Source organism: Callospermophilus lateralis, chromosome 1 (genome assembly GCF_048772815.1).
Source record: "Callospermophilus lateralis isolate mCalLat2 chromosome 1, mCalLat2.hap1, whole genome shotgun sequence".
NCBI lineage: Eukaryota > Metazoa > Chordata > Mammalia > Rodentia > Sciuridae > Callospermophilus > Callospermophilus lateralis.
The window spans coordinates 140794171-140812296 of NC_135305.1; the positions used below are offsets into that span (position 1 = coordinate 140794171).

Here is an 18126-nt window from a genome sequence, read left to right on the forward strand (position 1 = left end):
AATTAGGGCTGGCTACAGCCTGGGCTCACAAGGTTAGTAAAGTCCTGAGTCATTTCTCATCCTCATTCTCCTCAGAGGCCAGCTGGGAGGCCAGACTTGATACTCTCTTATGTCTGAGGATCATCCAAAGCCCTCCAGATGGGGGCTTTTTCAGATTAGTACCACACAGCTGTGGCCAAGCTAGAATCAGGGCTCCAGGGCAATGGCACAGTGTTACACATACTCTCAGAGGCCATGGCGTGCCTGGCTTTTGGCTCTAACCATTACTGGCATTCACTGCAGATCAAAAGGCTGATTTTAGGGGTTAGAAATATGGCTTGGTGGTGGAGCTCTTGCCTGGTACGTGTGAGGCGCTGGGTTCGATCCTCAGCACCACACAAAATAAATAAAGGTATTGTGTTTATCTACAATTTTAAAAAGTGTGTGTGTGTGTGTGTGTGTGTGTGTGTGTATATATATCTGATCTGATTAACAAAATCAGGACATATTTCCTTGAGGCAGAGTGGGAATGCTCTTGAGCCAGTGGTTTCCACCTCTGACTTCAATACATACAGTTTTTTGAAGAGGCCCAGGACACAACTCATATGGATGCTTTCTCTGGGCTATTTGCTGGCAGCAAGCAAAAAATCTGTAAAACTCAGCCGCTGAAAATCTTTTATTTGTAGATTATTATGACCCACTACTCTCAGTCATTTGTGCTACTAATTAAAAGTTGGTACATATTGCAATAAAACCAAACAGTGGATATTTACTGTGGGTTTTTGTGCTAAGTGCTTTATAAGGCTTTAGCTTTTCTTTCATTCACTTATCTCACAATTGTTTATCAAGAGCCTAGGACTTTTACAGGTGTTGAGGACACTTCAGTGATCAAAACAGACAAATCCTACCACACAGAACTATGATCTAGTGGAATGAAAGACAATAAAAGGTACAGAGCATGTGGATGTTAAAAGGGAACAAGTGATAAAGAGAACAAGCAGGGTACAGGCATGTGGAAGAAAGGCGCCATCTAGATATATTAACAACTTTACCTTTGGAACACAGGGCCTCCCTGAGGAGGAACAACTTGAGTGAAGCCTTGAAGTCGAGTTGGAAGGGACATCAAAACTTTCAGGCAGCGTCCCAGCAAGAGAAGAGCCAGGACAAGGTTTCTAAGTTAGTATTCCTAACTGCCCACAGAAGCAAGGATGCCCGTATGTCTAGGCAAAGTGAGTGAGAGGGAAAGAAATGAAGCCAGAAAGGCAATTGAGGACAGACTGGAGACATACATATGACAGTATTTTAAGTAGCATTTAAAGCCATGACAGAGGAGACAATAGCAAAGAGAATGTGTACAGATAAGGAATACAAGCCTAGGACATGAGCTCTGGGTCATGCAACTATTTATAATTCAAGGAAAAAAGAGAAGTTAGCATAGGAGATGGAGAAAGAGTGGCCTGGGAGAGAGGATGAGATGTAAGGTGTGGTGTCAGGGAAACCAAAAAGAATGTTCCAGAAAAGGAAGCACAACAGTACCAAATGCTGCTGGCAGATTAAGATAAAGAGCTGACTGGGTAATGACGGAGTGGTCACTGAAAACCTCAACATCAGCAGCATCAGTGGAGTATAAGGGTGAAAGTCTGATGACAGGGAGAAAAACTTAAGCAACCTGTGAGGTAGGTGTTCATCACTGCTTCTCATTTACAGATGAGGGTACAGCATTAAGAGGTCAAAGGCCAGGCCACGGTGAGGCCAATGATTCTGTGCTACACAAATATAAATCTTTTGAGGATCCACTGCGAGGTGGTATGTCAAGAAAGAAGAGTGTTCAGATAAAGGGGACTTGAAACCTTCTACTATCTGTCCCCTGAGCAAGAGGATTTTTTAAGGGGAGGAAAAAAAGATCAGGTCACAATTATTCAAGTGAACCAGAAGCCAATAAGCAGGGATAGAAAGCAAGACTTTGTGCAGGAAAACGGGCAGCAGCACCATCTTGTGCTCCACTGTCTTCCAATGTGTGCATAATCAGCTTATCCAAACACTCAAGACTGATAGGTATGGGGGTCCATTCAATCACCAAACTCAACTCTTTAGGCACTGGTGCTACATGGAGCTCATGGAGACAGTCCTCTCAGCTCTTTAACTGAATGTGTTTCACAATCCTGCTGATTTCTCATTCACACTTGTTGATACCTTATAGTTTCACCCACACAGCCTAAATTTCACAACCTGGAAAATTCACGGTGCATGGATATCACTGGCCTAGAGCATGTTCGGAGAAGCTCTTGGGCCCTGAGTGACATGAACACCTGGGAGCTGCGCCAAACCCACCCCAAATGAAGTGCCATGCCCTGATGTTACCTTTCCTCGGTACGTGAACAAGCAGTGTGAATAAGAGAAGGAGTTCAAACTATAAAAGGAGGAAAACAGGTTCAAGTGAAGACTCTACCATAAAGATCTGTGTGAGAACAGGCAAATCCTTTCCAACGGGCTCCAAAGAGTTGCTGAACTTAATCCTCTAAAGCCTCAGCTTCAATATGCAGCATGGAGATGGAAAATGGGCTTGGAGTGAGGCTTCCAGGACTACTCTTCATTAACCAAGTTATTTACCTTATTCAGGCCTCGTTTTTAGTGCCTATTAAATAGGAATGACAATAATACATATCCCATGAAGAACTGTGAAAACAGTGCCTAGTAATAGTGTGCATTCTCCATCACCTATTATAATGTAATAACAAAGTTATTGTGAAATCTGCATCTATTAATAACTCATTTCCCCCACTTGTAATAAGGAAATTTCTGATAAAAATGTATACCAGATTTGCTAATACCAAGAGCAAAGAAAAAAATAAGTTAGCCAAAGCAGCCATTAGAATCCAAAAATTAACCAAAAACACAAATTAAATACTGCAATATATTATATGTACCTTGAACAGGGATTTCCCCATAGTTTGGTCTCTTATCTGACAAAGATGTCAGGGGCTTAGATGTTGAGATTGGTCCACTTATGGAATGTCTCTGAAATCATAAGATAAACAGTAAGGTTGAATAAATAGAAAATAATAAAAGTTAGGCAAATGTAGCCTGAAAATCACAAAGAAAGTAAATGTCTTGGAGAGCAAATAAATAGTTATGAATTTGTATAATTCCTTCCATACCGCTATAGTAAAGTATAATACACACACACACACACACACACACACACACACACACACGAAGCATATTATATAATCAATCAACAGACTTTTTTTTAAAAAATAAAACTATTATAATTATAGATTTACCAGCAATTATAAGAAGTAGTATTGAAAAATCTGTATATTCTTCCTACAGTTTCCCTTATGGTAAAACCTTGTAAATCCATAGATTATCAGAACCAGAATACTGACAAAGTCAAGAGACAGAACATCTCTATCCACACAATGATACTTCCTGTGGCCCTTTTACAGTCAACACCTAACTCTTTCCTCCCTGAACCCACACCACTGACTCCTCATAACAACTGTTATTCTGGTCATGATTTCATTATTTTGATTAAAAAGAAATTGTGAAATATTATATACCAATTCATTAAATGCAAAAATATGTTCCAAACAAAAATATAGATGCGTTCGTGTTATAGTTTTGTTAATTTAGCCATGTCCTGGTTCCAAACAGATCAATTCTATCACTCACTTGCTAACCCTACAACTGCCCCAAAAGAGCCTGTTACCTTAATTTAGCACTACTGCAAACAGCTTTGTCACTGGCTTCCTCATTTCCAGATTTATGCGTACACAAGCAGCCACAGAGAGCCATATAAACATTTAAACCTATAGAATATTTAATATTTTATCTGTGCTTTTTCTCATGTTTTATTTATTCCATTGGCTTTTCCCCCAGACCTTCTTTACCAAGCTACTCATTTCATACTCCCAACAGAAATGTGCAAGAGGCTCAGCTTTTCCACATCTTGACCACATTTGATATTGTTAACCTTCTTAATTTTAGCCATTCTTAATGATTTGGCTTGGGATTCCCAGTGTAGATTTAATTTCCATTAAATGTACTAATGATGTTGAACATCTTTATGTGAATATTAAGGTCATCTGTATATCTTCTCTTGGGAAAGGTTTTTTCAAATTTTTGCTCATTACTTATCGGATACAAATCTTTTATCAGAAAAATATAATATCAATATACTCTCCCCAGACCAGCGCTTGTTTTTGCATTTTCTTTTTTTTTTTAATATTTATTTTTTAGTTTTCGGTGGGCACAACATCTTTATTTTATTTTTATGTGGTGCTCGCCCACACATTCCAGGCTAGCGCACTACCTCTTGAGCCATATCCCCAGCCTGTGTTTTTGCATTTTCTTAATGCCTTTCAGACAATTTAAATTCTGATGCCTAATTTATCAAATTGCTTTCATGGTTCATGCTTTTCTGTGTTCTAAACAAGAAATCTTTGTATTCTCAAAGGTCATGAAGATTCTCTCTAATGTTCTCATCTAAAAGTTTAATAGAGTTAGTTTGTATATTTTGGTCTACAAAAAATTTCATTTTGTCCATATGGATATCTGTTCCAGAATCCTTTGTTGAAAAGAATCTTCCCTTGCACCAAATTACTTTGGCACTTTTGTTGAAAACCAACTAATCTACTTCTGGACTCTACTAATCTCTGATCTAATGTCTTTACTGCACAATGACAGTATCACACTGTCTTGATCGCGTAACTATAGAGTAAATGTTGAAATCAGGTAGTGCAATTCCTCCAAATTTGTCCCTTCCCTCATGCTTTGCACATGCAAGGCCCTTTGATTTCCATGTGGTTTGTTTAAATCTTGTCAATTTGTACCAAAAAACGCTAAGATTTTAATTGGGATTGACTCAATCTATAGACCAATTTGAAGAATATAAGACATTAATGATATTGAGTTTTCCAATCATAAATGCGATTACATTTGTTACTTCTTTAATTTTCCTCAGCAATATTTTACAGTTTTCACTGGAGGGTCTTGTACATATTTCATTAAATTTACTGCTAAATATTTCAGTTTTCAATTGTTTTTGCTAGCATATAAATAGTACAAGGGTTGGGGGTATAGCTAAGTGGTACAGCATTCAGGCAAAAACTCAGAAGGATGCCTATGCAGATTTCTGAGCCCTTGCTGCATTAGCTCCCAGGAAAATTCTAGCAGTCTCATTCTCCTCGATCATTGATTTATCTCTCCTCAGATTCAACTGGATACCCTTTTCCGTTTCTCATCGGTTCATCTTCCCCACACCAACTATCTAGAAATTACTTACATGAAAAGAATGTGAGCCATAGCAGGACTTTCCTTGTTTTTCACCTTTTTTTCCAGGGATCATAATCCTTAGTGTTTTTTATACAATATTTGAAAGTAACTACTTCCTATATTTTGTCCTACTTTCTAGTTTTATGTGCTAATAGCTTTTGTTAGTCCCTCATGGCCAGAAGTAGCACTCTACCAGGTAGTTTTGAAAAACTAAAAATCCTAATCTTCGGCTTCATTACCCCAGAGATTTCTGGTTCACTAGCTAAAGCCTGGGAATCTGTGTGTTTAAAACTCTCCATGTGGTTTTTATATACAGTTAGGTTTGAGATGCACTGTGCTAACTAATCATGAACTAAAAAAAGCTTATGGGTGGTAGCTTGTAATTATTAGCTTTTTATAAGCTACAAAAATGAGAGTTTTCACCTCTTATTTAAAAAAGATTTAGAGAATGATGCCTTGGACACTGAATTTCAATTGACAAAAACTATTTTGAGAAACTTCATCTTATTTTACTATATTTGGCACCTTTACTTTGCTTTTACTTATTTCTTCAGGCTTTTAAAACAAGTTTGATTTGTGGAGCATATTAAATCTGCAGGTGAAATATGGAATTCCCCTTAGATTCCTTTTACATTAAGACATGACATCTTGTACATACATGCAAATGCAAAGCCACTGATTTGCAACATCACAAATGCCTAAACTCTACAAAAATGCCTAAACTTTACAAAAATTTTAAAAAATTAAAATTAAAAGTCCACTCATAAAACCCATGGCCAATTGTTAACACAGCACTAAAGTCTCAACTCAAAAAGAAAAAAGCTTCCAAGTCCTATTATTTTAGGGAACAGATGTGGCCAAAACTACCCTGTATCACAGGATAACAGATTTAAGGCAATTTTTTCTTTGGCTGCTCTCACCTATGTGGAAATACTCCACCTCAGCCACTTTCTGAAAGTGAACAGATAAAGAGCACAATGAGAGGGTCTCTTCATAGAGAACAGTCACCTGCCCTGTTTCTGGTCTGTTTTTCCACAATGGCAAGAAAGAGCAACTTCTGAAACTTGCTTATAATGGATCAGCAATGTCCTTGTACTAGACTGTGATACATTGGTCTTCAATGAATCATACTTCTCTGAACTCATGCCTGGCACAGACCCTTCTCACTCTGAATCTGAGTTGGCCCTGTGATCTGTTTGGACCAAAAGAACAGGCTAGAAGTGGTACTGTCCAAGCTTCATGCCAAGGTCTTCAGAGGCTTTTTTCCAACTTCCACTTTTACCTTCCTGGAGCTGGAGAGAATCATATTGCCAAATGGGCCTGAGAAGAAAGATCACGTGGAGACAGCAGTCCAGTGCCCTCCTGAGTCCAACCCACACTCTGGCTCAGTGAATCTGCAGGAGTAAGCCCAGGTACAGCCAGGAAAGAACTGCCTCATCAACTCAGAAAAATGTGAAAAATAGTAAACTACCATTTTAAGTCACTAGGTTTTTAAGTGATTTTATTCCTGCAGCACAGGCTTAGACATGCAAACTGCATGCTCAAAGAGACATCTTAGTTTCCCAGAAGAATAACATAATTTACATATATACATAATTTACCTTACTCAAGGATGTTCATGGTATGTAGAAAACAGATCCCAAATACATCCTTCTGAGCAGTCATATGCCCACCTGACACATGTGTGTATGACTCTGAAGAAAAGGATTTAGCTTTCAGATTCTGAAGCCCCCAGAACCTTCAGTGGTCCCAGGCACTTACCTGCATAGGGGATACAGCTGCTGCAGGAGGGGTCTTCATAGGACTCGGACTCAGAGGTGTTCGAGGAATTGCAGCTGCAGCAGAGTTTGGTACTACAAAAACAACAAACAAACAAGTAAATAACACAGTGCCATAGAAGCTTTCTTAACTGGTCCCCATTTAAGGATTCACCAGATTAACCAAAGCTCTCAAATTCCACTGGAAACAGTCTTAGCTGATGCCTGACCTATGCTGAACACTCACAACAGTCTCTCAGGAGATAGGTGCTTTTACCACCAGTGAATTGTTTGCTTCCCTAGGCCAATAATTTTATTGCTGCTGTTTAATTATATTAAGTGGCCAAAGTATTCCATTTACCAATGAAATCCAAGTACAAAAACAAACCCACGAGAGGCTGATGTGCTTACCTAGCATATATAAGGCTCTGGGTTCAATACTCAGCATTGCAAATAAAAGAAAATAAAACCAAAGAGGATATTATCTGTAAAATGCTTCAGATAAGAGGCCTGGAATGTAATGGACATTCACCAACTGCACATTAAACAAATGGATGAAGAACTTCTATTCATCCTACCTCACTTCCTCCTACAGAACTTATCACTCCACTTCATGTGTATTTTCTGATTTGCATTTAACACAAAGATGTATGATTATTTGTTTTCATAATCTTCCTCTCTTAACTACTCACAGCAGCTTATTTTTTCTAATTCATTCATTAATTAATTTCTATAGACACTTGGACTTAGCACAAATTCTGATAAAGTCTGCATAAAATTAGTTTTTCATTTGAAAGTGCATTAAATTCAAAATGAGAAATGCAAACTGAACCCAGGCATATCACTAGAAATGGAGAAATGGAGAAAAGTACACTAAGTAAAGCATGCAGGTATTCTATTTTTACTGAGACAAAATCCACACAACATGAATTTAACCATTTTTAAATATACAATTCAGTAACTTTTAGCGCATTCACAATATCGTACAACCATGACCTCTACCTAGTTCAAAAATATTTCATCACCTCAAAAGTAACTACGTATTAAGTAGTTATTCCCCTTCCACCCTTTCACCCTTGTAGAGATAAACAGCCCCAATCTGCTTATCTCTACAAACTGACCTATTCTGCATATTTCATGTAAATGTAATCTTACAATATGTGGCCTGTTGTATCTGGCTTTTTCACTTAGCATAATGTTGTAAAGATATATCTATATTCCTTCTTAGAGTTGACTAATACTCCATTGTATGAAAAAATCACTTTTTTTTATCTATTCATTCAATTCATGAACACTTGGGTTGTTTCGCTCTCTTGGCTATTGTGGATAGCACTGCTGTGAACATTTATATACAAGTATTTGTCTAAATACTTACTTTCAATTCTTTTATAACTAGGAATACATATGCTGGGCTATTTAGATTAATTTTATTATAAAATATTTGTTAAAGATCAGTATAAGAGCATATATATCTTTTTTTTTTTGTTTTTTTTTTGCATTGAAGTATGTTTTGTTAGCCAGGCACAATGGCACACACCTATAATCTCAGTGGCTCAGGAGGCTGAGGCAGGAAGATTATGAGTTCAAAGCCAGCCTCAGCAACTTAACAAGGCCCTAAGAAACTCAGTGAGACCCTGTCTCTAAATAAAATACAAAAAAGGGCTGGGGATGTGCCTCAGTAGTTAAGTGCTCCTGAGTTCAATCCTCAATACAAAAAAAAAAAAAAGTCTGTTGTATTGATATTGTGAATAGTTGCATAATTTCGTATACATGCCATTATCATTTTATTTTAAAATAATGTATTTTTTAAAAGTTCTCTTCATCTTACTCCATATTAATCAGAGGTAGATACTAATAGCTGTTCTGAAGACCTCTTTCTTTACTTTAAATACAAATACATATAACCATCTATGTACTTTAAAAAAAAAAACAAAATAACATGGGGCTGGGGTTATGGCTCAGTGGTGGAGTGTTTGCCTATCACGTGCGAGGCCCTGGGTTCGACCTCAACATCAAATATAAATAAAATAAAAGTGTCCTTCCAAAAAAAAAATAACACACTGGTCTGCAACTTGTTATAAAGAATCGCAGATATATTTTAACATTAGTAATTCAAGATCCACCTCATACTTATTAAAAGAACCCAACTTGTTTCTGAACCTTAATTGTGGTATGGTTGGGGTGTAAGGGTAGGGGAAGTACTTGGGTTGTTTCAGATCTCTTGGCTATTGTGGATAGCCCATTTGAGGGAAGAAATGGGCAGAGGTGGACCCTTGCAGGCATTTTGAGATCCTAACTTCATTTCAACTATAATAAGGAAATTACACAATTTTAGGTAGGAAAAAAAAAACTACCATGAAATAGAATGGGAAATTATGATTACTAAAATTTGTAATTGGTGGTCATTTGAACTAAAGATTGTGCCACTAGAAATGAAGAAAAGCACACTAAGTAAAAGTGGAGACCCATATTGGAGGCTGGATCAAGACTTGCTAAAGTGTAGTGGCAGCACATGCTTGTAATCCCAGAATTACAAGGCTGGAGGATTGCAAGTTTGAGGTTAACCTAATCAACTTAACAGACAACCCGTTTAAAATAAATTAATAAATAAATAAATAAATAAAAAACTGGGGAGCTGTAGCTGTGGCTCAGCAGTAACGCACTTGCTTGGCATATGTGAGGTGCTGGGTTCAATTCTCAGCACCATATATAAATAAATTTAAAAAATAAAGGTCTAGGGACTGGGGTTGTGGCTCAGCGGTAGAGCGCTTGCCTTGAATGTGTGAGACCTCAGCACCACATAAAAATAAATAAGTGAAATAAAGGTACTGTGTCCAACTACAACTAAAAAATAAATTAAAAAAATAATAAAGGTCTATCAACAACTAAAAAAAATATTTTTTAAAAAACTGGGGATATAGCTAATGATGAGCACTTGCCTAAAATATATGAGACCCTGAGTTCAATCCTCAGTATTGCCAACCCCACCCCACCCTGCCACTCAAAAGGAGACCTGCTAAGACTGGATTAGATGTGGGGGTGGGAAAGAAGAATTTAGGGAAGATTCCCAGATACTTGTTCAAAAACTGGGTGGAATGGTGCTGCTATTTCATGGAGCAAAGGTTTAATTCTGGACATACAAATATCTGGAGAGGGATTGGGGTTGTGGCTCAGTGGTAGAGTGCTTACCTAGCATGTGTGAGGCACTGGGTTCGATTCTCAGCATAACATATAAATAAATATATATAACATATATATTTACATGTAACATATAAATACATAAACATAAAGCTCTATCAAAAACTGAAGAAAAAAATATTAGGAGATATCTAAGTGCCAATGTCAAGTGAGCATTTGGATATACAACAAGAAATCAAAGGAAGGGAAACAGCTAGCATAAGGCATCTGGACATTTTAGGCATTAAGAGGATAATTGAGTCACAGGAACATGTGGTCCACCTGGGGAAAAAAGACACACATCTTTGCATAAACAAGGGATGAGCTGAATACCAAGATTTCTAAAGCAAACTCCCTATGAAAAGTCACCTTATATTAACTCATTGATACTACTTGAAATTTGATTAGACTGAGAGTAGAATGGTAAAGAATATCAAATAACACCAGAGAACACTGGATAAGTAAATAGAACCTCTGCCCCTGGCACAATAAATATGAAATCAATTACCTTGAGATGCACTGTCAAAGGACTTGATAAGGGTTTTTACTGTAGGAGTTGGCTCTGAGGAAGTTGAGGACCTTCTACTCAGTCCCATCCCCTGCCTTAAGGCTGCCAAATCTCTTTCAACAGCATTCATGTAGTTGTATACCCGGCCTCGCTCCTCCTCTTGCCTAAAAATAATATGGAAATACAGCATTTGCACACATGTATGAGAAAATACACATTTTTCCCTCTCCCAACTGAAAGCATTAAAAGACATTTGTTTTGTTTTGTTTCAACTGTATCGGTTAAGTAAAGTAGATTATCTGGTCTAATATTCTCATTTGTTTGATAAATGCCCGGAAATGATATTAAATTTTTCATATCAAGTTATCCTAAGCAAGTTAAATTACCATCAAATTCCATTTTCATCTAAGTAAGTGTCAGGTGAGGGCATCAGTAATCAATTAGCAGCAAAATGGGAGGCAGACTAGCCACAGCCTGACTCAGATCTAGGAATCTCTGGTTCTCTGCTGCTAGGAATGCCTGGCCCTTCTCAGAAGTCTGGGAATTTGCCAGCACATGTAGATAATTTAGGCTGGCTCTAGCTTAAAATGCTGTGCTTGAACATGGAATTGCAAAGAAATAAAACCAAAGCCCATGTTCTCAAAGAACAGAACAGACCTACAAATAGAATTTCTACAGAAGGGAAGGAAAAAAAAAAAAAGCCCAGGCCCATATTAGTAACCTGAGTCCTCTAGTGTGATGTATCCCTGAGTCATCAGAAAAATCAATGCTATTTCATTTCTGGTCCTCTTAATTCACTGAGCTGACTAACACACATTTTCATCTGGAATGAGATTGAAATTGCAGAATTTGCACATGTCATAAAACTATCAAGTACACTAATAAGGACAAAAATCAAATCAGTTTTTTGGAAAATTGTCTGTGTTGGTCATCTAGCTCTCTGGAAGTTTGGTTTTTTGTTTTGTTTTGTTTTTGCCTCAAGATGTACCAGAGGTGGGCTGGGGATGTGGCTCAAGCGGTAGCGCGCTCACCTGGCACGCGTGTGGCCCGGGTTCGATCCTCAGCACCACATACAAACAAAGATGTTGTGTCCACCAAAAACTAAAAAATAAATATTAAAAAAAAAATTCTCTCTCTCACTCTCTTTAAAAAAAAAAAAAAAGATGTACCTATGTGTAGCTACTTATCATGATTAGAAGCTTCAATAATCCATAATAATGATAATAATTTTTTGGCCTGAGAACCCCTTTCCGTTCCTAAAAATAATTAAGGACCCCCAAAAGCTTTTGTTTATGTGAGTTACTTCCACTAATCAATTAAAATAGAAAGCATATAAAATACATAATTAATCTAAGCCAGGTGTGTGGCATACACTCATAATCCCAGCTACTCAGGAGGCTAAGGCAGGAGGACCTCAAGGCCAACTTGGGCAACTTCACAAGACTGTCTCTCCAGTCACACAAAGTAAACATAAAAGTAAACCCAGGACTAATTAACATGATACAAAAATCTTAATGAAAAATAACTATATTTATAAAAACAAAATAATTAATAAGAGTAGCAGTGTTTTATATTTTAAATATCTAATATCTAGCTTAGAAGATAGCTAGATTCTCATTTCTTCCATATTCAATCTATTGAGATATGAAAAAAATGAAGATCTTTTAACAGATAATGTGGTTAAAAAAGAGAAGAATATTTAAAAACCCTTTTTAGATAACTGTGGTTATTCTTTGACATTACACTAAAATGCAACAATTGATAGTTACTTAAAAGTTGACTGTGAAATGTGGGTGTAACTCAGTGTTAGAGCATTTGCCTAGCATGAAGGAAGCCTTGGGTTTGATACCTAGAAATACCACACACACACACAGAGTTCAATGTGGAATTTTAAACTGTATGAAATTTTCTAGTTTTGTCCATTATGACCCACTGGTCTGTCATGTTCTTTGAAAGAATCTTTTTACCCATCCGTGATCCTAAAACAATACATATGTCATAAGGAAAATACTGGCACATTGTATTATAAAGATTCTCCCAATGCTTGCCTTTATACAATATCATCAATGATCTCACTCAAAACAAACGAACAAACAAAAAACTCTTTAAACATGGGAAGCCACCATATTTACAATGGCAAACAAAATTTTCCCAAGACCTTAACACTCATTTGTTTTTATTTATTTTTTAAATGTTCTTTTAGTTGTAGATGAACACACAGTATCTTTATTTATTTTTTATGTGGTACTGATGATCGAACCCAGGGCCACACATATGTGAGGCGAACGCTCTACCGCTGAGTCACAACCCCAGCCCCTCAACACTCATTTGAAGCCCATACGTATCAGTGGCAACAAATACGGTCAGTTGTTTTCCTTTAAAGGAAACACCCACCAAATATCAAAATCTGAAGACCTATAGTTTTTCTGTTAGTCAACCTCAAGTAAAAATGGTGCTACATTGGGCTGGGGATGTGGCTCAAGCGGTAGCGCGCTCGCCTGGCATTTGTGCGGCCCGGGTTCGATCCTCAGCACCACATACAAACAAAGATATTGTGTCTGCTGAAAACTAAAAAATAAATATTAAAATTCTCTCTCTCTCTCTCTCTCTCTCTCTCTCTCTCTCTCTCTCTCTCTCTCTCTCCTCTCTCTTAAAAAAAAAATGGTGCTACATTAAGGAAAGAAAGTAGTTTAAACTAAAATGACCATATAATGCTCTCCTCAAGGCAATCTCATACTTGGGTACACACAGATAAAGTAGAAGTGTTTTATTGATACTTCCCATCTTGTTACACAGGTTAAAACTAGAGTAACTCAAGGACTGATATTTAGTAAAATTAAAAATTTACTCCTTCAGGAAGGACAAGGAGGAGGGGGGGAAGCGGGGAAGAGGGGGGGAGGAGGAGGAAGAAGAAGAAGAAGAGGAGGAGAGCAGAATTTCAGGGCTGGGGCTGCAGCTCATTGGTAGAGCACTTGCCTAACATAGGTAAGGACCTGGGTTTGAACCTCACCACTGTCAAAATCATCATCATCATCATCATCATCATCATCTGCAGTCACTCAGGATAACCTTGAATGAGGCATTTCTGATAATGCAATTTTAACAGCATATTGAAGGAAAAAAAGCAATGCAAGTTTTATACCAGTGGAGAAACCATATCCGATGCTTCATTTCAAACTGTTTAAGCCAGTGAAAGATAATTAAAAATACTTGTCTTTGGGCCATACACTAGGGCTAGGTAATAATAAAATAACATAGATTTCCAAAAATATACTGTTTTTTAAAAATTATTTTCCTATAGGAAAAAATTATTTTCCTATAAAAATCATTCAAAGTAAGTAATAAATTTTAAACAATAATCTCACATACAAAATTACTATCCCCCACTCAGATGGAATCTTACTGCAGAGCTCAGAGCACATCACAGATGCTACCTCATCCAATAATTTTTATAGGTTTCCAGTGATCTCCATGTTTGTTGCATGGAGGAAAAATAACATTACTATGGACATTCATGCAGTTATAGAAAAGAACAAGTGAAAATTCCTCAAGTGAGTGATAGAAACTTACTTTGCATTCTTTACTTGGGTTTCCAAAAATACTAGCTGAAGAGGCTGTAGCTCATTGCCCTGAGCACTTTGCAGGCATTATCTCATTTACTCATTACATCAATACTGCAAAGCAGAATATTGCCACCATTTTAAAGATAAAAAAAACTAAGGCTAAGCAAAGTTGAGGTGGCTGATCAAGATTATAGCTAGTTAAGAGGCAGAACTTGTCAGGAACCTAGTCTATCTAGTCACAAGACTATAGTCTAAAGAAAAATAACAGGGCCAGATCATGGGATTAGGGAAAAGAAGAATTATATTGTACCCTAAGTTGACACAACTATGGTTTTCTCCAAAGTCACTGATTATTGATCAACACAGACAACAACACTGAAAGATTCATATAAACTGTTATTTTACAGGTATCATAAATAAGGGCCCAGAAAAATTAACTTCCATTAGATCTAAACTCAATAGTGACAACTCTCATGTTCTTTCCATAATACCATGTCACAAAATTGGGATTTAGGGCTGGGACTGTGGCTCATTAGTAGCGCGTTGCCTGGCATGTGTGAGGCACTGGGTTTAATTCTCCTCATCACACATAAATAAATTAAATAAAGGTCTATCAACATCTTTAAAAAAAAAACTGGTATTTAAATGTTCTCTCTACTGAAACATAGAACACAACAGTTTTCTCAGAACATACTTGCGTGACTTTATTTCCTCCAATTCTTTTGTGAGTTTCTCATTTTTTTCTTGAGCCTCATGTAACCGGCGCTTCAGATCACCAATCTCCTCTTGGGCTTCAGATTTAATGTCATTTGCAATGACTACTGCGGTCTGGAGATCAGCTTGAAACTGCCGCCATTCCGCAGATTCTTCCTATATTAAAAACACTAAATTTTTATTTCCAAAAGAGAGCAATGAAGATTTATTTAAAAGCAATAATATTTGTTTGTGATTAAATTGTTATTGCGCACTGTACTCCCAGATGATGATTCATTTTTTTTAATCATGGAGAATTGCTATTACCTATTTCTAACAGGCAATGCAACTATTATTAGAGAATCTGTTCTTAATGAGGGAAAAGATTTTCCAGCTGATCTGTCTACTGATGCATCAAGCACTCAAGAGTGTTCAATAAATATTAATAATAATAATGTCAAGCCTCCCTTCCTCTGGCAAGTTTCAAAGCAAGTCTTATGAAAAATAAACATCATCCAGAATTTAGAGCTTTACCTCTGGAAAGCTCAAGAAGGTATATAAATGGTATGTGAACTATACAGTGAAAAACTATAAATATCCTTACATCAAAAACTAATAGAAAAAAAAAATCAAAAGTAAAGGAAAAGGAAGAGGAAGCCAGAAGAACAACACTGAACTCAATATAGGCAGATAAAATTATACAAAGAGGCAGTAAGGAACTGGATGGTCAGTTGCTTCCCACAGTCATGGAGGATGTGGGTGTGGCTGGGTGGGGAAGTATCCCTGGGATATCACCTCCACCAGAGCCACAGCTGGGCCACACCCAAGCCCTCTCATCTCCAAAGCAATTTTCTGACATTATGCAAGTAGTTTGAGCAATTGTGGCATAACCCAAACTCTGAGATAAGCATTCTCTCCACTCTCCACATCTCAGTAGCAGTGCTATTGGCAAGTTCATCAAACCCATAAATACAGAAAACTCATGAAAAATAGTCTAATTTGGGCCACTTTATAATCAAAATATAACACATTTCTTAAATCCATCTTCCTAAAATTACCAACCACAAATCACTAATACATTCTTCTACCCCAAATCTAGTACCAATCCCAATTTGAAAGGATGGCATTTGCTTTCTGTCCAAAGCCCAATGGGCCCAATATCACCAGTGTATCAAAAACTTAGTGAAGTGATAATGTGGTCAAATTTTAAAAGCTCTGTTTTCTAAAAGATGATATTTTTTTCCTTTTTTTTTTTTTTTTTCAGTACTAGAGATTGAACCCAGGGGTGTTCTACTACTGAGTTACATCTCCAGTCCTTTTTATTTTTTTAATCTTGAGATAGGGTCTTGTTAAGTTACTCAGGCTGGCCTCAAACTTGTGATCCTCCTGCATCAGCCTCTCAAGTCACTGGGATTACAGGCATGTGCCACCATAGCTGGCCATCTAAGAAGATAATTAATACATGAAGACTTATCCTACCCTAAGTCTCCTATGGAGTGTCTTGATTTCTCTTTCCATGTCATGTTTTTGGTCCTGGAGTTTTTTAACTGTATCTGAAAAAAACCCACAAAAGTTGAAATACTGTTAGAGCTGTGTTCAAAAAAAATAATATAAATTATATTCAAAAAAGTTATCTTGTCAAAAAGACTATTTTTAATACAAAATTTTAAAAACAAACAAAAAAGTGTCCTACGTATTAACCAATAATACTTTCTAAGGAATATATCAAGTTAAAACTACAGTTTCTGGATCACTTCCTTCCTAAGTGTTTTAATTCTAAAACTTTTTAAAAAGTTCACTGAAATCATGTAAATTGTTGGCATATAATCAATCAAAACAACACTGGCTGCTATTAAAATGTTAACATTTAAAGTATGCAAGTGTAACTTTCTTTACACATTGGGATAAATTCCAGAAGAATAAATTAGTAAAATTACTTAAATAACAAATTACATAATCCCTAGCAAGCTTCAATTTATTTATTTGTTCTTTTTAGACATACATGATAAAGTGTATTTTGACATATTATACATACATGGAGTATAACTTATTCTAATTAGGATCCCATTCTTGTGATTGTACATGATGTGGAGTTTATTGCTGATGTATTCATATATGAACATAGGAAAGTTATGTCTGCTTCATTCTACTATCTTTTCTATTCCTATCCCCTCTCCCTTCCCTGCATTCCCCTTTGGCTGATCCAATGAACTTCTATTCTTTTCGCCCCTACTCTTATTGTGTGTCAGCATCCACATATTAGGGAGAACATTAGGCTTTTGGGTTTTGGGGATTGGTTTTTTTTCACTTAGCATGATAGTCTCTGGTTCCATTCATTTACTGGGAAAATGCGATAATTTCTTTCTCTTTAAGGCTGAGTAATATTCCATTGTGTCTATGAGCCACATTTTCTTTATCCATTCATCTGTGGAAGGGCATCTAGGTTGGTTCCATAGCTTATCTATTGTGAATTAAGCTGTTATAAAACATTGATGTGGCTGCATCTCTGTAGAATGTTGATTTTAAATCCTTTGGGAATATACAGAGGAATGGAAAAACTGGGTCAAATGGTGGTTCCATTCCTAGTTTTTTGAGGAATCTTCATACTGCTTTCCAGAGTGGCTATACCAATTTGCAGTTCCACCTGCAATGTACAAGTGTACCTTTTTTCCCACATCCTCGCCAACATTTATCATAACTTGTATTCTTGATAATTGCCATTCTGACTAAAGTGAGATGGAATCTCAGTATAGTTTTAATGGTAGGCCTTTAAAATGGAATAAATATATAAATGTGTAATGGTAGCAGTAAAAAAAAGCAATAGTGAGATCATTACCTAGGATTTTTAAAAAATTAATATTCTATTGATAGAACTACTGATTTTCAGGGTCATTATAGCTGTAGACATTGGTGCTCTGAGTAAATAACATTCTATCCCATTCCTTACACTTAGGAACAGACATAGAAAAATCCTGGCATATAATAATAATAATAAAATCTTCCTCCAGCTAACAAATTACAGCTTTTAATTAATTCCTAAATGAGAATGCTGATGTTTTTTCTTAGATGGCTCATCATATTTCTCATCCCAGTTCTAAGAACTTGCTCTTCTGAGATCTCTGTGACACTATGTCTTTTATTTAATGTTGGTACATTTGTGTCCTTCCTTCCT

At 36.7% G+C, this 18126-nt stretch overlaps 1 protein-coding gene across 4 annotated transcripts in view; it reads right to left on the reverse strand.

The window, feature by feature from the left end:
* The window catches only part of Specc1l (sperm antigen with calponin homology and coiled-coil domains 1 like), a 141197-nt gene that overhangs the window by 59113 nt on the left and 63958 nt on the right, over window positions 1–18126 (reverse strand). For all 4 annotated transcript variants that reach the window (XM_076867707.1, XM_076867794.1, XM_076867882.1 and 1 more), the window contains 5 exons: window positions 16434–16507; window positions 14956–15131; window positions 10699–10862; window positions 7018–7109; window positions 2907–2997 (listed from right to left, as the gene is read on the reverse strand). In XM_076867707.1, the coding sequence (XP_076723822.1) occupies window positions 2907–2997; window positions 7018–7109; window positions 10699–10862; window positions 14956–15131; window positions 16434–16507 (597 nt within the window). The remainder of the gene's footprint in view (window positions 1–2906; window positions 2998–7017; window positions 7110–10698; window positions 10863–14955; window positions 15132–16433; window positions 16508–18126) is intronic.